The 23513-nt window shown below is 37.3% G+C and overlaps 2 protein-coding genes across 9 annotated transcripts in view; both read right to left on the bottom strand.

The window, feature by feature from the left end:
• The window catches only part of LOC125788973 (tumor necrosis factor alpha-induced protein 8-like protein 2), a 21580-nt gene extending 16064 nt beyond the window's left edge, over window positions 1-5516 (bottom strand). For 4 of the 7 annotated variants that reach the window (XM_049472947.1, XM_049472953.1, XM_049472949.1 and 1 more), the window contains exon 1: window positions 1497-1522. The gene's annotated coding sequence lies outside the window, so the exon portion shown is untranslated. Of the gene's footprint in view, window positions 1-1496; window positions 1523-5006; window positions 5037-5291; window positions 5345-5459 lie in introns of those variants that run through there. The other 3 variants (XM_049472948.1, XM_049472951.1, XM_049472950.1) reach the window with 3 other exon arrangements.
• A 2758-nt stretch (window positions 5517-8274) lies between these two features.
• LOC111190730 (stonustoxin subunit beta-like) lies at window positions 8275-13990 on the bottom strand. Of its 2 annotated transcripts, XM_049472957.1 has the most exons (3): window positions 12942-12991; window positions 11846-11892; window positions 8275-11027 (listed from the first exon to the last, which is right to left on the bottom strand). In XM_049472957.1, exons 2-3 carry the CDS (start codon window positions 11865-11867, stop codon window positions 10492-10494), a joined length of 558 nt encoding a protein of 185 aa, XP_049328914.1. In that variant the 5' UTR covers window positions 11868-11892; window positions 12942-12991; the 3' UTR covers window positions 8275-10491. The 2 variants fall into 2 exon arrangements, with proteins under 2 accessions (XP_049328914.1, XP_049328913.1); XM_049472956.1 differs by lacking the exons at window positions 11846-11892; window positions 12942-12991 and adding an exon at window positions 13932-13990.
• Between the last annotated feature and the right edge of the window lie 9523 nt (window positions 13991-23513).

Here is a 23513-nt window from a genome sequence, read left to right as displayed (position 1 = left end):
TGAGCATCATTTCACATGTGTGAGCCTCAGTGTTTATGTAGAAATGTTTAGAATGTGTTTGAGGAAGTGAGCGTTTCCGCTGTCTGTTAGAGAGGAAATTGAGTCACATGAACACAATACCAGACTTTACCCACTACATCCCAGACACACTCACACTGAGACTAACACAATCACCAGCACCGTAATCTGTTGTACCCGTACTGCTCTGTAATTAATCTACAGTTACAGTAGATACAGAATCACCAGCACCGTAATCTGTTGTACCCGTACTGCTCTGTAATTAATCTACAGTTACAGTAGATACAGAATCACCAGCACCGTAATCTGTTGTACCCGTACTGCTCTGTAATTAATCTACAGTTACAGTAGATACAGAATCACCAGCACTGTAATCTGTTGTACCCGTACTGCTCTGTAATTAATCTACAGTTACAGTATATACAGAATCACCCGCACCGTAATCTGTTGTACCCATACTGCTCTGTAATTAATCTACAGTTACAGTAGATACAGAATCACCAGCACTGTAATCTGTTGTACCCGTACTGCTCTGTTATTAATCTACAGTTACAGTAGATACAGAATCACCAGCACTGTAATCTGTTGTACCCGTACTGCTCTGTAATTAATCTACAGTTACAGTAGATGCAGAATCACCAGCACCGTAATCTGTTGTACCCGTACTGCTCTGTAATTAATCTACAGTTACAGTATATACAGAATCACCCGCACCGTAATCTGTTGTACCCGTACTGCTCTGTAATTAATCTACAGTTACAGTAGATACAGAATCACCAGCACCGTAATCTGTTGTACCCGTACTGCTCTGTAATTAATCTACAGTTACAGTAGATGCAGAATCACCAGCACCGTAATCTGTTGTACCCGTACTGCTCTGTAATTAATCTACAGTTACAGTATATACAGAATCACCCGCACCGTAATCTGTTGTACCCATACTGCTCTGTAATTAATCTACAGTTACAGTAGATACAGAATCACCAGCACTGTAATCTGTTGTACCCGTACTGCTCTGTAATTAATCTACAGTTACAGTAGATACAGAATCACCAGCACTGTAATCTGTTGTACCCGTACTGCTCTGTAATTAATCTACAGTTACAGTAGATACAGAATCACCAGCACCGTAATCTGTTGTACCCGTACTGCTCTGTAATTAATCTACAGTTACAGTAGATACAGAATCACCAGCACTGTAATCTGTTGTACCCGTACTGCTCTGTAATTAATCTACAGTTACAGTAGATACAGAATCACCAGCACTGTAATCTGTTGTACCCGTACTGCTCTGTAATTAATCTACAGTTACAGTAGATACAGAATCACCAGCACCGTAATCTGTTGTATCCATACTGCTCTGTAATTAATCTACAGTGTATATCTGAGCGTATATATCTGAGTGTGTATATCTGAGTGTGTATATCTGAGGGTGTATATCTGAGGCTATATATTTAAAGTATAGATGCAGGTCTTACCTGTGGAAAGCTGTAGATGTCTGGGTGAGTGATCTGTACTGCAGTGTGTATATCTGAGTGTATATATCTAAGAGTGTATATCTGAGTGTATATATCTGAGAGTGTATATATGAGTGTATATATCTGAGTGTATATATCTTAGAATGTATATATGAGTGTATATATCTGAGTGTATATATCTGAGCGTGTATATCTGAGCGTATATATCTGAGAGTGTATATATCTGAGTGTGTATATCTGAGCGTATATATCTGAGGGTATATAATTAAAGTATAGATACAGATCTTACATGTGGAAAGCTGTAGATGTCTGGGTGAGTGTACATCTGTACTGCAGTGTGTATATCTGAGTGTATATATCTGAGAGTGTATATCTGAGTGTATATATCTGAGAGTGTATATATGAGTGTATATATCTGAGTATATATATGAGTGTGTATATCTGAGCTTGTATATCTGAGTGTATATATCTTAGAATGTATATATGAGTGTATATATCTGAGCATGTATATCTGAGCGTATATATCTGAGAGTGTATATATCTGAGTGTGTACATCTGAGCGTATATATCTGAGGGTATATATTTAAAGTAAAGATGCAGGTCTTACATGTAGAAAGCTGTAGATGTCTGGGTGAGTGTACATCTGTACTGCAGTGTGTATATCAGAGTGTATATCTGAGTGTATATATCTGAGAGTGTATATATGAGTGTATATATCTGAGTGTATATATCTTAGAATGTATATCTGAGTGTATATATCTTAGAATGTATATATGAGTGTATATATCTGAGTGTATATATATATGAGTGTGTATATCTGAGCGTATATATCTGAGGGTATATATTTAAAGTATAGATGCAGGTCTTACCTTTGGAAAGCTGTAGATGTCTGGGTGAGTGTACATCAGAGACTGAAACAGACAACCCCCACAACCAGAACAGTGAAAATATGGACTCCGGAGACTGAGGGCATCCTGCAGGACGGTTTTGCTACAACAGACTGGGATATGTTTGAGGCTGCAGCCACTATGGGGGACTCTTCAATCAACATACAGGAGTATGCTGAGCACGTGTCCGGTTACATCAGCACGTGTGTGGACAACATCGTGCCCACCGTACAGGTGAAGAGGTTCCCCAACCAGAAACCTTGGGTCAACAACCAGGTACGACACATGCTGCGTGCTCGTTCTCTTGCATTCAGATCAGGCAATGAGACTGAGTACAAAGCTGCGAAGTACAAACTGAGGAAGACCATCACAGTGGCCAAGAGGCAGTACAGGGAGAAACTGGATGGCTTCTACTCCACTGCTGACTCAAGGAGGATGTGGCAAGGCCTGCAGCACATCACAGACTACAGGAGCACCACCAGCACCATCAGCTCCACAGACAGCCTACCGGATGATCTCAACACATTCTACACCCGCTTCGAGACCTCCAGCAACAACACTGAGAGGGGTACACACACCCAGCTCTCCCAACCCCCCTCCTCCACACTCTCAATATCACCAGGCCAAGTTTGCAGAGCTTTGAGTAAAATCAACCCCCGCAAGGCAGCAGGACCAGACAACATTCCTGGGCGGGCCCTCAGAGCATGTGCGAACGAACTGGCTGGTGTTCTGGCCTCCATTTTCAATCATTCCCTCAGCCAGAGCATTGTTCCCACCTGCTACAAGACCACAACCATCGTCCCCAAGAAGAGCCCCCCCACCTGCTTGAATGACTACAGGCCAGTAGCACTCACTCCGATCATTATGAAGTGCTTCGAGAGAGTGGTGCTGGCCCACATCCAGCGCAGCATACCGGACACCCTGGACTCACTGCAGTATGCCTACCGTCATAACAGATCCACCTCAGACGCCATCTCTGCTGCCCTCCACTACTCCCTCTCACACCTGGAAAACAAAGACTCCTACATTAGGATGCTCTTTGTGGACTACAGCTCTGCCTTCAACACGGTCATCCCCCACAAACTCACCCACAAGCTGTCCACACTCAGCTTGCACCCCTCCCTCTGTGACTGGCTCCTGGATTTCCTCACTGGCAGGCCCCAGTCTGTAAGGATTGGCAACAGGACTTCAGCCAGCATCACCACCTACACCGGCACCCCACAGGGATGTGTCCTCAGCCCCATCCTTTACACACTGTTTACCCACGACTGTGTTGCCTCACACAAGGACAATATCATCCTGAAGTTCGCTGATGATACCGCGGTGATAGGACGCATCACTGGCGGAGATGAAGCGGCCTACAGGAGTGAGGTGACCAGGCTGGTGTTATGGTGCGAAGACAACAATCTCGCTCTCAACACGGTCAAGACGAAGGAGCTGATAGTGGACATGAGAAAGGGGAGGAGACCTCATCAGCCACTGTTCATCCGGGAACTTGAAGTGGAGGGAGTGAGCAGCTTCAAATACCTGGGCGTCCACATCAGTCAGGACCTCACATGGACAATAAACACAACGCAGCTGGTCAAAAAGGCTCAACAGCGGCTGTACTTTCTGAGGAGACTGAGGAAGTTTGGGATGTCTCCCAAGATCCTCAACAACTTCTACAGCTGTGTGATCGAGAGCCTCCTGACCAGCTGCATCACCGTGTGGTACGGCAGCACGACTGTGGCAGAGCGCAAACGTCTGCAGAGAGTGGTGAAGACTGCCGAGAAGATCATCAGGACTCCACTGCCCTCCCTGCAGAGCATCTACCACCACAGAGTCCACAGGAGAGCTGCATCCATCCTCAAAGACTCCACCCATCCCCAGCATGGACTGTTCACACTTCTGCCCTCAGGCCGGAGGTACAGAAGTGTAAAATGCAAGACCACCAGGTTAAAGAACAGTTTCTTCCCCACGGCCATCAGACTCTTGAACACACCTAAGGAATGACCCTGCCTTCAGACTCTAAACACACCTCAGGTATAACCCTGCGATCAGACTCTTGAACACAACTCAGGAATAACCCTGCACTTTACTTCAACATGTTTACATTGCAGCCGTCACTTTACTGTTAATCTTTTTTTTAATATATATAGTTAATGTCCATAACTGCATTATTTCGCACTTGCACTTTTTTTTATACATTTCTTTGCTTAAGTAACTTTTATTTTTTTTTTATGTCTTTGACAATTAGTTTAATATTTATAACCTTATTGTATTTTTTTGCACTTTTTCTATCTTCTATTTGGCATTCTTGGCGAAGAGCAAAGAAAGAATTTCATTGTACACTGAAACCCGTTTCTGTACTGTACATATGACAATAAACTCTTTGAATCTTGAATCTCTTGAATCTGTACTGCAGTGTGTATATCTGAGTGTATATATCTGAGAGTGTATATATGAGTGTATATATCTGAGTGTATATATCTGAGCGTGTATATCTGAGCGTATATATCTGAGAGTGTATAAATCTGAGTGTGTATATCTGAGAGTGTATATATCTGATTGTGTATATCTGAGCGTGTATATCTGAGGGTATATATCTGAGTGTATATAATAAAAGTATAGATGCAGGTCTTACCTGTGGAAAGCTGTAGATGTCTGGGTGAGTGTACGACTTCACTGCAGTGTGTGTATATCTGAGTGTATATATATATATCTGAGGGTATATAACTGAAGTATATAGAGAGGTCTTACCTGTGGAACGCTGTAGATGTCTGGGTGAATGTACGTCTTCACTGCAGTGTGTGTGTGTATCTGAGCGTATATATCTGAGTGTTTATATCTGAGTGTGTATATCTGAGCATGTGTATCTGAGGGTATATATCTTGAGTGTATATAATTAAAGTGTAGATGCAGGTCTTACCTGTGGAAAGCTGTAGATATCTGGGTGAGTGTACGTCTTCACTGCAGTGTGTGTGTGTATCTGAGCGTATATATCTGAGTGTTTATATCTGAGTGTGTATATCTGAGCGTGTGTATCTGAGGGTATATATCTGAGTGTATATAATTAAAGTGTAGATGCAGGTCTTACCTGTGGAAAGCTGTAGATGTCTGGGTGAGTGTACGTCTTCACTGCAGTGTGTATATGTAACGGTTCTCAGATCATTTCCTGGCAGTCGTGATGAGGACACGCCCAGCGCTCGTCTTCACCTCCGTCTCATTCTGTTCTTCACGCAGAAAAAGAGGAAGAAGATGTCCTGTACACTCAGTATAGTTCCTCTACGCTCTCCCTCAGTCTGAACTCCAGCACAAACACATTCAGTGTTTTTATGCTTTATTTCAGTAATGTATTTTCTATATTATAGATGAATATTAAAGATATAATCATATATAATTCTGTATTAAAGAGTATAAAAGTGTTATTCCTCCACATTAATCTCCTGATCTAAAGCTGATGAACTGAGATTAAGGTGATTTGAGGTGATTTAATTGGGATGAGTTGGAGCTTCACAGCGTGAAGGAAAAGCAGCAGCTATTGTTCAGCACCTCCAGAAACTCCTTCCTTCAAGACACTGAGAAAACTATTCCAGGTGACTCTAAATCATGGAGATACTGAGATTAAAATATATTTACACCAAGAGTCTGCAGATCTGAACTCAAACACACATCTGATACTTATTTACAACAATCTACAGTATAAAACCAGGAGTAAAGCAGCATAAAATTATCCAAAAGCAGTGTGTAAGACTGGTGGAGGAGAACATGATGTCCAGATGCATAAAAATGTGATTAAAACTAACTTAAAACTTTATGAATATGAACTTGTTTTCTTTGCATTATTTGAGGTCTGAAAGCTCTGCATCTTTTTTTGTTATTTCATTTGTTCTGGAAATGTGGTGTGTTCAGTTACATTTCTTAGGTATTTCTATCTTAGCAACTAAAAGCTGACTGAAAACAACCTATACAAACACAACTAGATCAATTAAGAGAATGAATACATGCCTTTGGCATTGCATTACGAGCTGCGCAAGTTGCACTTTTTCCACCGTTATGATAGCAAAGACACACTGATACACTGCCCTAAATCAAGCTGCACGGTGCACGGTTAAAGATCGCTAAAATAAGGCCCAAAGTCTATTCTTTCTTTTTATGATTTTTTTTTTAATTGTAAATTTAACATTGAAGACTACATATATTACAGCTATACAGGAACACATGCAGAATTATTCTGTAAATAAAAAAGTATTGAACAAACCAGAATCTCTTTTTCAGTTTTAGACTCAGGAGATCTTTTGTCCCAAGAGCCATCAGACTCTACAACTCCTAACAGTGGAGCCGGAGGAGAGAGGACAGATGAGTCTCATATGATTTTTAAATCCCAGCCTATTTTTTATCTATACAACATGTACATCTACACTCATCGGCACTATTCACATTTTACTCTACAGCTCTGTAAAAAATGAAGAGAGCACTTCAGTTTCTGAATCAGTTTCTCTGATTTAGAGCTATTTATAGGTTTATGTTTGAGTAAAATGAATATTGTTGTTTTATTCTATAAACTACAGACAACATTTCTCCCAAATTACAAATAAAAATATTCTCATTTAGAGCATTTATTTACAGAAAATGAGAAATGGCTGAAATAACAAAAAAGATGCAGAGCTTTCAGACCTCAAATAATGCAAAGAAAACAAGTTCATATTCATAAAGTTTTAAGAGTTCAGAAATAATCAATATTTGGTGGAATAAACCTGGTTTTTAATCACAGTTTTTTTTTCATGCATCTTGGCATCATGTTCTCCTCCACCAGTCTTACACACTGCTTTTGGATAACTTTATGCTGCTTTACTCCTGGTGTAAAAATTCAAGCAGTTCAGTTTGGTGGTTTGATGGTTTGTGATCATCCATCTTCCTCTTGATTATATTCCAGAGGTTTTCAATTTGGTAAAATCAAAGAAACTCATTATTTTTAAGTGCTCTCTTTTTTTTTCCAGAGCTGTATTTTACGTTTGTTTCTGATATTCTCTATTGGGGACAGATCAGGACTGCAGGAGGTCAGTGTAGTATCTATACTCTCTCCAGAAGTGGGCGGAGCTTAGCTTCTGGACTTGGTGAATGTAAGGCTTCTGTTGTGTTGTGCCCATATGTACCTGTCTGTTATCTAGAACCGAAACTTAATCTAAGCTGAAAAACAGAGCATTGGTCCTTCCTGTGGTTTAACTGGGTCCTCACTCCTCACTTAAACAAGCAGCACGTCTGACTGATGTACCATCTTTACATTTATACTATACACTACACTGCTGCTACTGATACTTACATATCATCATAAAGAAAGCATGAGACAAGCTCAGTGTGTGTATAGTGTGTGTGTGTATAGTGTGTGTGTGTGTGTAATAGTGCTTAGTTAGCGATGCTCGTTGCAACAGAGGCTGGCAGGAAGTTGGTGGTTTGGTGTCTATCTGACTCACATCACAGGAGGAAACAGAAGCTCACACACACACACACTATACACACACACACACACTATACACACTTATACACACACACTATACACACACACTATACACACTTATACACACACACTATACACACTTATACACACACACTATACACACACACTATATACACACACTATATATACACACACTACACACACACTATATACACACACTACACACACACACTAAATATATATTTTTTTATTTTATCTTTTGCACCAATAAAAACAATAAACACAAACTGCAAATAGCAATAAACAAATGATTAGATTTGTTTATTAGATTAGATTAGACTGTAGTTCTGCTCTTTAAAATGATGATCTGAAAAGCTGTACGGTCTGAACCATTAAAACATCAAAGGATAAAAGGATATAAAGTAGCAGATAAAACATGTTTGAACACACCCCGTCTCATCCAGTTTTAACACTTCTTTATTTTCATTATTTAATTTAGTGAACATTAATGTGCAAGACGTTATAACACATGATATTCTGTAATAAACAATAAACAGACTTAAAAAAACAAAACGGAATTTGGGCTGCACTAGAAGCTGGATCAGCTGTAATCAGAAGCTTTTTGTAGTGTTTCAGTTGTACTGGGACGATCAGCTGTACTGGGAATGGTTTAATGGTGGTTTTGGTAGCACATGCACTGTAAACCGATGGTAACCCCGACTCCTGGGTATACAAAGAGATTATATAATCTCACATATCTGCAGTGCAGAGTACTGGTAACCCCGACTCCTGGGTATATATAGGGATTACATAATCTCACATATCTGCAGTGCAGAGTACTGGTAACCACGACTCCTGGGTATATATAGGGATTATATAATCTCACATATCTGCAGTGCAGAGTACTGGTAACCCCGACTCCTGGGTATATATAGGGATTACATAATCTCACATATCTGCAGTGCAGAGTACTGGTAACCACGACTCCTGGGTATATATAGGGATTACATAATCTCACATATCTGCAGGGTGGAGTACTGGTAACCCCGACTCCTGGGTATATAAAGGGATTATATAATCTCACATATCTGCAGTGTGGAGTACTGGTACACTCTGACTCTGCGGTATATATAGGGATTACATAATCTCACATATCTGCAGGGTGGAGTACTGGTAACCCCGACTCCTGGGTATATAAAGGGATTATATAATCTCACATATCTGCAGTGTGGAGTACTGGTACACTCTGACTCTGCGGTATATATAGGGATTACATAATCTCACATATCTGCAGGGTGGAGTACTGGTAACCCCGACTCCTGGGTATACAAAGAGATTATATAATCTCACATATCTGCAGTGCGGAGTACTGGTAACCCTGACTCCTGGGTATATAAAGGGATTATATAATCTCAGATATCTGCAGGGTGGAGTACTGGTAACCCCGACTCCTGGGTATATAAAGGGATTATATAATCTCAGATATCTGCAGGGCGGAGTACTGGTAACCCCAACTCCTGGGTATATAAAGGGATTATATAATCTCACATATCTGCAGTGCGGAGTACTCGTACACCCTGACTCCGGGGTATATAAAGAGATTATATAATCTCAGATATCTGCAGGGCAGAGTACTCGTACACCCTGACTCCGGGGTATATAAAGAGATTATATAATCTCACATATCTGCAGTGCGGAGTACTGGTACACTCTGACTCCGGGGTATATAAAGGGATTATATAATCTCACATATCTGCAGGGTGGAGTACTGGTACACTCTGACTCCGGGGTATATAAAGGGATTATATAATCTCAGATATCTGCAGGGTGGAGTACTGGTACACTCTGACTCCGGGGTATATATAGGGATTATATAATCTCACATATCTGCAGTGCGGAGTACTCGTACACCCTGACTCCGGGGTATATAAAGGGATTATATAATCTCAGATATCTGCAGGGTGGAGTACTCGTACACCCTGAAGCCGGGGTATATAAAGGGATTATATAATCTCACATATCTGCAGTGCGGAGTCCTGGTACACCCTGAAGCCGGGGTATATAGAGGGATTATATAATCTCACAGATCTGCAGGGCGGAGTACTGGTAACCCCGACTCCTGGGTATATAAAGGGATTATATAATCTCACAGATCTGCAGGGCAGAGTACTCGTACACCCTGACTCCGGGGTATATAAAGAGATTATATAATCTCACATATCTGCAGTGCGGAGTACTGGTACACTCTGACTCCGGGGTATATAAAGGGATTATATAATCTCACATATCTGCAGGGTGGAGTACTGGTACACTCTGACTCCGGGGTATATAAAGGGATTATATAATCTCAGATATCTGCAGGGTGGAGTACTGGTACACTCTGACTCCGGGGTATATATAGGGATTATATAATCTCACATATCTGCAGTGCGGAGTACTCGTACACCCTGACTCCGGGGTATATAAAGGGATTATATAATCTCAGATATCTGCAGGGTGGAGTACTCGTACACCCTGAAGCCGGGGTATATAAAGGGATTATATAATCTCACATATCTGCAGTGCGGAGTCCTGGTACACCCTGAAGCCGGGGTATATAGAGGGATTATATAATCTCACAGATCTGCAGGGCGGAGTACTGGTAACCCCGACTCCTGGGTATATAAAGGGATTATATAATCTCACAGATCTGCAGGGCGGAGTACTCGTACACTCTGAAGCCGGCGAGCAGCGGCTGGGTGAAGGTGGTGCTGTAGGTGTGCAGGGGGATGAGGGCGTGGGTTCTGGGAGAGATGCTGTAGAAGGTGAGTTGTCCCGCCTCCCAGTCCAGGTAAACGGCGACTCTGCCGGAACAGGTGAGGGGGGTCTGTACGGGGGTGAGGTGGTTGTTGTGGCAGGCGTTGTACCCGTCCCGCGAGCCGTAGAGTCTCCAGGACTGATCGTTTAATCCGAACAGACAGTCGCTGCCGTCTCGCCGCCGGATCCCGGCGTAGCAGACCGCCACCTCCACCCTCCCCGTCCACTCCACCTCCCAGTAACACCGCCCAGTCAGCCTCTCCACGCTCAGAACCTGCTCCCAGTGACAGAACCGGTCCGGGTGATCCGGATACGGCAGGTCATCGTCCTGGTGCACGGCCCGGGTGTTGCTGTCGGAGAGCTGGAGTCTCCGGTGCGCCGTGTTCTGATCCAGAGTCAGCTTACAGGCATCTGTATCCATATACACACAGATCAATACAATAACAATATACCGTTACATACAAACATTACCAACAGTTATTTAATCACTTAAAAATGATGAGTTTCTCTGATTTTACCAAATTAAAAACCTCTGGAATATAATCAAGAGGAAGATGGATGATCACAAACCATCAAACCACCAAACTGAACTGCTTGAATTTTTGCACCAGGAGTAAAGCAGCATAAAGTTATCCAAAAGCAGTGTGTAAGACTGGTGGAGGAAAACATGATGCCAAGATGCATGAAATTAAAACTGTGATTAAAAACCAGGGCTATTCCACCAAATATTGATTATTTCAGAACTCTTAAAACTTTATGAATATGAACTTGTTTTCTTTGCATTATTTGAGGTCTGAAAGCTCTGCATTTTTTTTGTTATTTCAGTCATTTCTCATTTTCTGTAAATAAATGCTCTAAATGAGAATATTTTTATTTGTAATTTGGGAGAAATGTTGTCTGTAGTTTATAGAATAAAACAACAATGTTCATTTTACTCAAACATAAACCTATAAATAGACAAAATCAGAGAAACTGATTCAGAAACTGAAGTGCTCTCTTAATAAAAATCTTCTCTTTAAACCACAATATGAAATCTTACCAGCAGATGGCAACTATCAACCTACTTATACTGCTAGTTAAACGCATTCTTTAGATTTTTGGTAAAAAAAAAAGATGTAGACAAAAAGATACTTAAAAGTTAGAGATCATACAAATATCCAAAAAAATCAACAACAGATGAGAAAACAAAGACTTTAATATAAATCTGATTCAGGAGTGTAAAGTCTTACATTTCTTGGGTATTCTGTTCATCCTGATCTTCACTCAAAGATCCTCTCTAAAGATATAACACAAAAACACGTCACAAAATCAGTGTATACAACAAGATACAACAGTACATAACCGTAAACCACAGTATGTATCAGTAAATACCTGTATATAAATGTAAATAACCGTAAAATAATATATTTCAGTATATAACAGTAGAACAGTAAACCACAATATGCATCAGTAAATAACCATAAATAACAGTATATATAAGGGGAAATAAGAGTATATAATATTATATAACAGTAAATAACAGTATGTGTCAGTATATAACCATAAATAACAGTATATAAGAGGAAATTACCATAAATAACAGTATATAAGAGGAAATTACCATAAATAACAGTATATAAGAGGAAATAAGAGTATATAATATAGTATATAACAGTGAATATCTGTGTAATTCTTATTATAGATCTTTATAGGTATAGGGCTGCTGCAATAACCATATTTGTGGATTATATATTATAAAAAAATATATAAAAATGCATATTATTGTAATTTTAAGTCCACTGCATGGCAATGATATAACGATAATCCAATAGTATAAATAATGGAATTATATAATACTTTCAGACAGCAATAAACTCGAATTATTCGGGGGTGTGGGTTTAGTATTAAGTAAGGTCAGATAGAGTAAAGTAGAAATGACTCTGATATTATAAAATTAAACTGCATTAATATGAGCTAAAATTACAGCTCTGATTACTGAGTATTATTTATATGAGTGTAAATAATGTATAAAATAGTGTAATATATATATAAAATGTTACATTACAAAACATTACAAACTGTAATCTAACTTTTTTTACTTATAAAATCAAATAATCCACTAAGTAGTAATCAGTAATCAGAGTACTTTTTAAAAGTAACTATACTATCACTGGTAATCACACAGTACATACAGTATTTATATATATATATCCTCTATATCTACACTGTAACCAAGCTGATCAATAACTTCTACTGATCAATACAGCTCCCAATAATCACCACCAACACCACATACACACACCTATAGAGCAGATCTTCAGTAATCAGACAGTAATCAAACAGTACCTGCTGCTCAGCATTACTCAGATCGCTCCATCTCTTCTTTATCTGCTTTTATGGGAGGTGGAGCCCAACCTATATATAGCAATACTGCCCTCATCAGGACTGGAGTCTGAATCAGGAGTTAAAACAAAAAACAACTAAATAGAAGTTCATTTTTTTTAATTATCCATATACACACAGATCAATACAATAACAATATACCGTTATATACCAACATTACCAACAGCTATTTAATCAAATATAAATGATGAGTTTCTTTAATTTTATCAAATTCCAAAACCTCTGGAATATAATCAAGAGGAAGATGGATGATCACAAACCATCAAACCACCAAACTGAACTGCTTGAATTTTTACACCAGGAGTAAAGCAGCATAAAGTTATCCAAAAGCAGTGTGTAAGACTGGTGGAGGAGGAGAACATGATGCCAAGATGCATGAAATTAAAACTGTGATTAAAAACCAACCAGGATTATTCCACCAAATATTGATTATTTCTGAACTCTTAAAACTTTATGAATATGAACTTGTTTTCTTTGCATTATTTGAGGTCTGAAAGCTCTGCATCTTTTTGTTATTTCAGTCATTTCTCATTTTCTGTAAATAAATGCTCTAAATGAGAATATTTTTATTTGTAATTTGGGAGAAATGTTGTCTGTAGTTTATAGAATAAAACAACAATGTTCATTTTACTCAAACATAAACCTATAAATAGCAAAATCAGAGAAACTGATTCAGAAACTGAAGTGCTCTCTTAATAAAAATCTTCTCTTTAAACCACAATATGAAATCTTACCAGCAGATGGCAACTATCAACCTACTTATACTGCTAGTTAAACGCATTCTTTAGATTTTTGGTAAAAAAGAGATGTAGACAAAAAGATACTTAAAAGTTAGAGATCATACAAATATCAAAAAAAAAATCAACAACAGATGAGAAAACAAAGTTATTAATATAAATCTGATAGTCAGAATTCAGGGGTATAAATTCTTACATTTCTTGGGTATTGTGTTCATCCTGATCTTCACTCAAAGATCCTCCCTAAAGATATAACACAAAAACACGTCACAAAATCAGTGTATACAACAGTATATAACTGTAAATAACAGTATATAACCGTAAATAATAGTAAATAACAGTATGTATCAGCAAATAAGTGTAAATAACAGTATGTAACAGTATATTTTAGTATATAACAGTAAACCACAATATGCATCAGTATATAACCTTAAATAACAGTATATAATTGTAAATAACCACAAATAACAGTATATAAGAGAAAATTACCATAAATAACAGTATATGTAAGCGGAAATAAGAGTATATAATATTATATAACCGTAAATAAGAGTATGTATCAGTAAATAAGAGTATGTATCAGTAAATAACTGTAAATAACAGTATGTATCAGCATATAACTGTAAATAGCAGTATGTAACAGTATATAACTGTAAATAGCAGTATGTAACAGTATATTTTAGTATATAACAGTAAACCACAATATGTATCAGTAAATACCTGTATATAGATGTAAATAACCGTAAAATAATATATTTCAGTATATAACAGTAGAACAGTAAACCACAATCAGTATATAACCATAAATAACAGTATATAATTGTAAATAACCACAAGTAACAGTATATAAGAGGAAATAAGAGTATATAATAGTATGTAACAGTGAATATCTGTGTAATTCTTAATATTGATCTTTATAGGTATAGGACTTCTGCAATAACCACATTTGTGGATTATATATTATAAAATATATATATAAAAATTCATATTATTGTGATTTTAAGTCCACTGCATGGCAATGATATAACGATAATCCAATAGTATAAATAATGGAATTATATAATACTTTCAGACAGCAATAAACTCGAATTATTCGGGGGTGTGGTGTAACTTTGTTACTTTTAAAATCAAATAATCCACTAAGTAGTTCCACTAAGGAGTAATCAGTAATCAGATTATATTTTAAAAGTAACTATACTATCACTGGTAATCACACAGTACATACAGTATTTATATATATATATCCTCTATATCTACACTGTAACCAAGCTGATCAATAACTTCTACTGATCAATACAGCTCCCAATAATCACCTCCAACACCACATACACACACCTACAGAGCAGATCTTCAGTAATCAGACAGTAATCAGACAGTAATCAGACAGTACCTGCTGCTCAGATCGCTCCATCTCTTCTTTATCTGTTTTTATGGGAGGTGGAGCCCAACCTATATATAGCAATACTGCCCTCATCAGGACTGGAGTCTGAATCAGGAGTTAAAACAAAAAACAGACTAGAAGAATAAAACTAAATAGAAAAATAAAACCTAAATACCGTAAATAAGTCCTGTATTTTTTTAAGAAACTACTTTATTATTTAAATCAGCATCACTCTTGTATTTATCTTATAAAGCTCTATCCATACAGGATTAGTTTCTCAGGGGGTTCTGGGTAATTTTCTCTTTTATGGTTTTTTTTTATCCTCTGTGATTTTATTCCCATCCAGAACGATCATGTAGGTGTTTTTCTCAGACGTCCTCTGAGAAAATTTAATTTTTGTATCGTTTTTATTTTTTTTAATGGTGTTTTTTTATTTAGTAATCGTCTCGTTTTTATTTTTTAATGCTCTTTTTATTTAGTTATCGTCTCGTTTTTTTAAATTTTTTAATGCTGTTTTTATTTAGTTATTGTCTCGTTTTTATTTTGTAATGCTGTTTTTATTTAGTTATCGTCTTGTTTTTATTTTTTAATGCTGTTTTTATTTAGTTATCGTCTCGTTTTTATTTTGTAATGCTGTTTTTATTTAGTTATCGTCTCGTTTTTATTTTGTAATGCTGTTTTTATTTAGTTATCGTCTCGTTTTTATTTTTAATGCTGTTTTTATTTACTTATCGTCTCGTTTTTATTTTGTAATGCTGTTTTTATTTACTTATCGTCTCGTTTTTATTTTTAATGCTCTTTTTATTTAGTTATCGTCTCGTTTTTATTTTTTAATGCTGTTTTTATTTAGTTATCGTCTCGTTTTTTTCTTGAGTGTGTCTGCTTGTGCTGTTTTTCTCTGTGTTTCTGTAGGCGCAGTATCAAGATTAGACAATATAAGATATACAGATATACCGTATTACCGTATAGCTCTTTTTTTTTGTAGCCTTATATATTTTCTATTCTTCTGTGTTTTAATTTATGGTTGAATATGTTTCTTATTGTATTGTGTTGTTGCTGCTGGATGCCTAAATTTCCTTCGGGATAAATAAAGTATCTATCTATCTATCTATAAATGGTGGGGAAATGTCTGACCTGGAAAAGAGACTTTTAGAGCTCCTCCCCTTTAATGACCTGGAAACACAACCTGCTGAGCCCAGCCCAGCACCTCCATATCTCACCCTGTCTGTTTACTGTCTTTATTCCAGTTTATTATTATTATTTATCAGAACAGTAAGAGGGAAAGGACTTATATTACCACTCTCTGATCCTAGACCAGCTCTTAACTGTATGTGTATAAAAAGAAAATAATACTAAAATAAATGCTATATATATATACAATTTAAAATAAATAACACATAATATAAGGGTAAAAAAGTGTTAAACTCAGCTAAAACAGGTACAGGCTGCTTGAAGGTGGTTAGAATTTATATAAAAATCACTAAAGTGCTCAAAAGCTCTGTTCTTTCAACTATCTATTATTTAAATTAACTAGGTTAGTATCCTAAATATTAGTATTAGTATAAAGTATCCACATATTACTTTTCTCATATTAATATTTTTTTGCACATTAATAATATCTGCACCTCTGATTGATGCTAACTGCATCTCTTTGTCTTGTACTGATAATAATAATAATAATAATAATAATAATAATAATTGTTCACTGATGCATAATTAAACTGATAAAACTATTACCACTCAATTAAAAAAAAATATCAAAAAATATATCATACCATAATAATGTGTGAATCTTTTATACTGTACGGAAATAAATCAACACAACAGGTGTGGTGGAAAAATAATGACAGGAAGAAAGAAATTTTCAGAGTCTCTGAGTCTTGATCAGAATGAGTAACAAGATTTATTGAGAAGACACACATGTGAATACAGAGTGATCTCCTGTCTTGCAAGAGTGCCAAAACTCTCTTTATACCCCACCCTTACTATCTGGCTTTCCCAATTATGGGCACAGTGCCACCATTGTGACACGTCATGTGAAATGACATAATCCCTTAGTGAGCATATCAGGCTGGTTCTCAAAACATTGCAAGCAGGGGCTCTGGCGCCAGGGCTTGTAGACAGGACAGCTGTGACGTGCATTCCTTACACACACACATAGATACACACTGCTGGCGCCAGATAGAGAAAGCTCTCACTCAGCATTTCAGAAATGCTTACTGAGGGTAGAATGTCCAGTTCAGTACACATTATCATCGCATAGAACAAAAAGTAATATCATTAATAGTCGTCATTGTTTATGAATCATCACACGTCATTGATTATGAATCATTTCAATAAACACCTTCCATCACACTCCCCCCTTTGATTCTGAATCAATAATGAAATTTTCTTTTTACAGCTAATTTTCTTTACCTTCATTAAACAAACGGTCTAGCCCAAATGCACTATCTAACTCTATTGTATCTACTGTAACTTGCAGGAACTGGCCTTTCTTCTGCATATGGCGGAACAAAAATTAATAGATATATATTAGAAAAGAGTAAAAGTACATCAACAAATAAAATCTCGATAGGTCAACACATTCGCGCGAGAGAGAGAGAGAGAGAGAGAGAGAGAGAGAGAGAGAGAGAGAGAGAGAGAGAGAGAGAGAGAGAGAGAAAGAAAGAAATAAACTAAAGCCAGTCGAGGGCCAGAGAGAATTCCTCAGACTTCATCCAAGCAGTTATACATTTTGCAAATGACATGTGATTGTACAGAACTTATCAATATGATTACGTCAGCAGAGTCCAGTTAACAGCATGTTGTCCAGTTTTAATGACGTGATTAGCTCCAGCCTGTCTGAGCAACAAGTTCTTATCATGATGTTGTTCAGCTCTGTGTCCTTCATGAACACAGCAGACAGTCCTTAAGTGTCCTAAAGTCTGTGAGAAGATGAGACAGAGGAAAAGAGTGGATGTAAAGATCTTCTGGCTATCTGAGGAGAGGTTTCCAGCACTTCACTCAGATAACTTGTTGTCTCCTAGTTCATATGCACTGGTCCCAGAACAGCAGAACAGCAGTGAAGCTTCTCTGCCGCTCAGGGTCACGTTCTCCTCACAGCTCTCATTGTTGATGAAAACACTCTGACCTTCCTGATTCCTGAAAAAGTACAAACAACCTCCAAAGCCTTGTCATAGTGACAGTTAAAAAGAGAGCAAAGATCATAAAGTTATTAAGTGAATTATAATGTGAACAGTAAAAATAATAACTGTATATATAAATGTATAAAACATTTAAGAATAAGAGTGTAAAGGTGTGGTTATCTCCAATCACACCCTTTACTCCCCCCTTCTAGACCAAATGGAATCATCCAAGATTCCATGATGGTCTACATAACGCCTAAGAAGCCCCGGGAGTAATGACAAGTGTCCGCATACAGAGTATGAGAACAAGTGTTTCTTCATCTCAGCTGTGGACATGCTGGGGCCTATTGCACACCAGTCCCCACGCCGGACTCTCCCTGCCTCGTCATGCCCACCATGGATCTGAGAAGATTCATAAACAAATTTTACTACATTAACTTTCTCTTTTTTTTTTTCCAGAATTACAACATGAAGTTTAAAAGTGTTAAAATCAAGTCAATGTTTTTCAACATTGTCACTGTTTTCGCTCTAGACTATAGAATACATAGTCTCAACATTTATTTATCAAATGCCTTCATATTTTCTTTTAACCTTTCACATTGTCTAATTTAATCTTCAACCACAATAATGTATATATTTTTTATACATTAATTAGACATTTTCTTACACTAGATGCTGAGAAGCTGATCTACACCTTTGTTTTGATTAGAGTATTGTAATGCATTATTCTCTGGATTACAATTATTATTCTCTACAATTTACAAATTACATCGTGGTCAAAATGCTGCAGCTACAGTTCTAACTCACACACATAAAAAAGAGAGAAGATTATTTAGATTGGATTTTAATATTCATTTAGTGTAAAAAGTGTAAAAATCTCTTAACTGCTTAGCAGCTAAGTATATATCAGGACTCCTGACAGATCGACAATTCCAGCTCATTTGTTGAGAACATTTAGCGTTGCATTCTGTATTTATGCACCAAAGATTTGTAACTCTCTATCAGTTTATATCCATCAGGGATCACCCAGTTCTTCATTTGAAGCACATCTAAAACTTATTTGTGCACTTCAGATTAATCTTAGTTTTATTTATTTTAAAATAGTTTGTTATGTGCCAAAATTCTTAATGCCAATCTGTAGACAAACAATCCTCAACTTTACACATACTCAGAAATCCTTAAAGCATTGCTCATAATATTTAGTCTGATTAGTGCTGTTATTTGAGGGCGAACACACAAAGAGCATAAAACACCCCCTTTTTATTTTAGTTATTAAGTAGAGAGTTCAGTTCTTCCAAAACACTGATGAGTATGATGCAGTCAGTGCATTTCCTCTATATCCTTCGTAAACTTATTTTCCATCTGTTAACTTGAGTCTAAAAACATTTGGCTGATGTTAGAATTTAAATGTGTGTGGAGTTGTGTCCACAAGCTGTTGTAGGGATGGTCCACCTAAGTTTAGACTAACTAGTTCCTATGACAGTGATTTTGAAGCTATGAGCTGCAGTGGTCCTGTTTGAAGTTATTGGCCTAATATTTATTTTCCTTGTTCAGTTCCAATATATATTTTTGCGAACTGTGCTACCTGTAAATTAATTGCAAAAAATAAAAACATATTTAAGTTTCACTTGTTTGGCATAGTTGCAAGACTGTTAGCTGGTGGTTTAGCAAGCTAGTTATTATTATATATATTGAATTAATTTAGCATTAATATTAATGCACATATAAGAGGAAGATTTCTATCTTACCCTATATATATTTTTTAAAAACTTTTGGAGCAAGCAAAGCTCTTTTTGTAGTTGATAGTCTACATTGATGTATTAATAAGATTTTAAATGGTTGATTTTATTTAAGCCAGCATGCTTGGTTACTTTAGCTAGTTACAACTACATCTGAGTTTATATGTATTAATTTGGTCAAAAGCCAGTAAACAACTTCCCTTACATAAGCCTTAATGGAGATGATTGTTATTAAAAATGTTTTATACAAATCATAGTCATTAGGCAACATAAATTACATAATGTAAATCTAAAAAAAAAAAAAAAAAAAAACTTTCCAGTGAAAATTGAGGGCCAATGTGTGATAGGCCTGTAATGTATTAATCTGCCCAGCAACCATGTTTGGCTACTGTTTACAAAAAGATTTTTTTTTTTTTTCCTGAACTAGATATTATTTTTAATTCATCAAAGTTTTTGATGAGAAACACTATTTAAAAGAGAAACAAAAAAGCTAAAACCTCCCTTTTTTTTTTCTTAAAAAGAAAGGTAAAACAGTCATAATTTGAGTCACCACCAGATTTAAAGTTTAACCAAACATTTTCTACATGAGGCATAAACATCAAAAAATTAAATAAAATCACTCCTTTTAATGGAAAAAAGTAAACAGGCATAAAAATAAAAAAAAATCTGGTCTCACGTCTCTGTTGCTGGCTCAGGCTGAGGGGTGGATCCACTGGGCTGATTGGCTGCTGGGGGTGGGTGGTGTTGATGGTTGAGCAGGTGCTGTCTGAAGCGGTCTCTGATCGCTCAGTTCTTCCAGATCTGAAACCAGTTTCCTGGACCAGTGCTGTAACATTTCAATCACAGCAGGTCCGGTGAAGACGCAGTCCAGCCATCGACCGACAGCTGGACCAAACATAGTCTCTCATCTGAGACTCTCCTCATGAAGTGCTCTGGTTCAGATGATGTTCACAGTACTGTTGCAGAGTACCCTGTCTCTGAGGGTCAAAACTCCTGTGATGAGCACCACCCCCGCCTTCTCAAACACCCAGAAAACAGCACTGAGCAACAATCAGTCAAAAGAGAAAAATCCCTCCAAAAAAAAACCTTAAAAGAAAAAAATAATAATAAAAAAGAAATCCTGAAAGGAATTCTAACATGGTTAAAAATTGTTTAGCCTCATGAAATAACTAAGACAAAAATTATTTCCAGCCAAACGATGCTTGATATTTCTAAACTGTATAAACATTAACATTATATTGTTGTGCTCTGATGGGGACTCAAAATATAGCCAAGAATATGCAAGCAAGTTCTTCATTGCGAGAAATAGAAAACATATGGAAAGCAAAACAGAAAGCTCCATATATATATATATATATATTTTTTAAAAAAAAACATCTGATGTCTCCTTGTTTAAAAGTCAGAAAGAGAGACCCAATTCACTACAGCTCGTAATAGATACAATATTAAGTTTGTCAAATTAAACCTTTCCAAAGAAAGTAAGGTCTTTTCTTACTGGTTTCTAAAATCTACTATCCTCATTAAGAGAATCAAAAGATCAGCATAGACTGAGATACATGAGAACCACTAGAGAAATTAGATATGTGTATTCTTTAAATCTCATTCAGCTGAGACTGAGCTGAAATCAGTCTCAATAAAAAAGAATAATAATAGAAAAAGGCCTAAACCACATGAAGACAGAAGCTGTGTTCAGAATGGCTCACTCATTAACTCTTTCACTATGTAGCATTTTCTATTTACTAAACGAATTATGGAACAACCAAACAATAAAGCATGTTTGTCCTGCTCTGAGGACGTCTGATACAACAGCACTGCATTGCATTATAGTATATTTTGGAATTTCTAAATTTTGTGATGCATTAGGTTTTTCATAGTGAACTATATAGGGAACAGAATGTACTGCTGCGGTTTTTAAACAGTATTGCAAAAATGGTTTTACACTATATAGTGCACTATTTCTGGAATAGGGAGCGATTCTGACACAGCCACACACACATTATATTCATCATTAGATTAGTTTATAGAATATCAGAGTTAGACAAATGTTAGAAACCTACACACTTACACACACACAGACACGCACACCAAATGTGATAGAAGATAGCAGAGAAGAGATGTTTTGTCTATCTCTCTCACTGCTTTATTCAACACACGCAGAAACACACACACACACATTGTATCAAAAGCCTGGAATCCTCATCTCTTTTCTGTTTCAATCAGGGATGACTTTCACAATGTGGACATTTGTACATAACTCATCACTACTATTTAAACATGAAGCAGTCTCACATATTCACTAAACTGCCATCCTCCGAATTCTACAGCATTCTCCACAAAGATAATGAAACGTGTTACATTGAAGAGTACCAGCATGGCTCAATATTCTGCCCTACTTTAATATATGTATATTGGGTTAATATGCTAATGATTCCAAACCTTTGAACAACACTACATAAACACACACACACACAGACATACACATATAGTCTTGGCTCATTTGATTGAAAAGAGCTGCGTCATGAATTTTTGGATTAAATTTCAATTCTTTAGTTACTTGGGATCCCATTTTGTTCTCTCATTCGATTTTAATGACTCAGAGTAATTTAGCCCCAATAATCACGTCTCACCTTCCTTCTTCTATCCCTGCTTAATACACAATCAGTACCCTGTACTATTATAGTATTATTTATGCACTCCTCCCCACGGTCCCGGGACCTATTACTCTAATGACACGTCTATCAATAGAGGCCTCGCTATGACCAGGCTAGTCTTCTCTTTACTTTAAAGATATATTTACATACATCAATAAAGGCCTCGCTATGACCAGGCTAGTCTTGTACACCGTCATGTAACTATACACTGTCCAGGGCGGAGTGCTGAAGGAAGGATGGAGGGGAGTAAATTAATTTAAGAACAATTGTTTACATTTAAAATTTCCTTAATGAGTAAATTAGTTAACCTGTCACTCACCACCAATGTTTGTCGATGAGGCCTGGATTTGCGAATGGGGGGGAGAGGCCGCACTTACCCCCGCGGTACTTGTCCTTTATTCTGTGGAATTTTCCCTTGCTTCTGGGGCCCAGCTGTTTTGCTGGAGAGCGTCCTCGGCAGGTGCTAGTCTCTCCCCCTCCGCCGCAAGACCATGCTCATCCTGTTCCGTGACGCCAAATTGTGGTGGAAAAATAATGACAGGAAGAAAGAAATTTTCAGAGTCTCTGAGTCTTGATCAGAATGAGTAACAAGATTTATTGAGAAGACACACATGTGAATACAGAGTGATCTCCTGTCTTGCAAGAGTGCCAAAACTCTCTTTATACCCCACCCTTACTATCTGGCTTTCCCAATTATGGGCACAGTGCCACCATTGTGACACGTCATGTGAAATGACATAATCCCTTAGTGAGCATATCAGGCTGGTTCTCAAAACATTGCAAGCAGGGGCTCTGGCGCCAGGGCTTGTAGACAGGACAGCTGTGACGTGCATTCCTTACACACACACATAGATACACACTGCTGGCGCCAGATAGAGAAAG

Source organism: Astyanax mexicanus, unplaced genomic scaffold, assembly GCF_023375975.1.
Source record: "Astyanax mexicanus isolate ESR-SI-001 unplaced genomic scaffold, AstMex3_surface scaffold_31, whole genome shotgun sequence".
In the NCBI taxonomy this organism is placed as follows: Eukaryota; Metazoa; Chordata; class Actinopteri; order Characiformes; family Acestrorhamphidae; genus Astyanax; species Astyanax mexicanus.
The sequence above is the reverse complement of the archived record's forward strand: the minus strand, read 5'-3'. Positions and strand labels throughout refer to the sequence as shown.

What these genes read in the sequence shown, in the direction of transcription:
- LOC111190730 (XM_049472956.1), bottom strand. Translation starts at nt 13,953, where the DNA reads ATGAACACAATACCCAAGAAAT. An exon ending in GAACACAATACCCAAGAAAT is followed by an intron (nt 11,028 to 13,931) that starts GTAAGAATTTAT and finishes ATATGGATACAG; the next exon opens with ATGCCTGTAAGCTGACTCTG.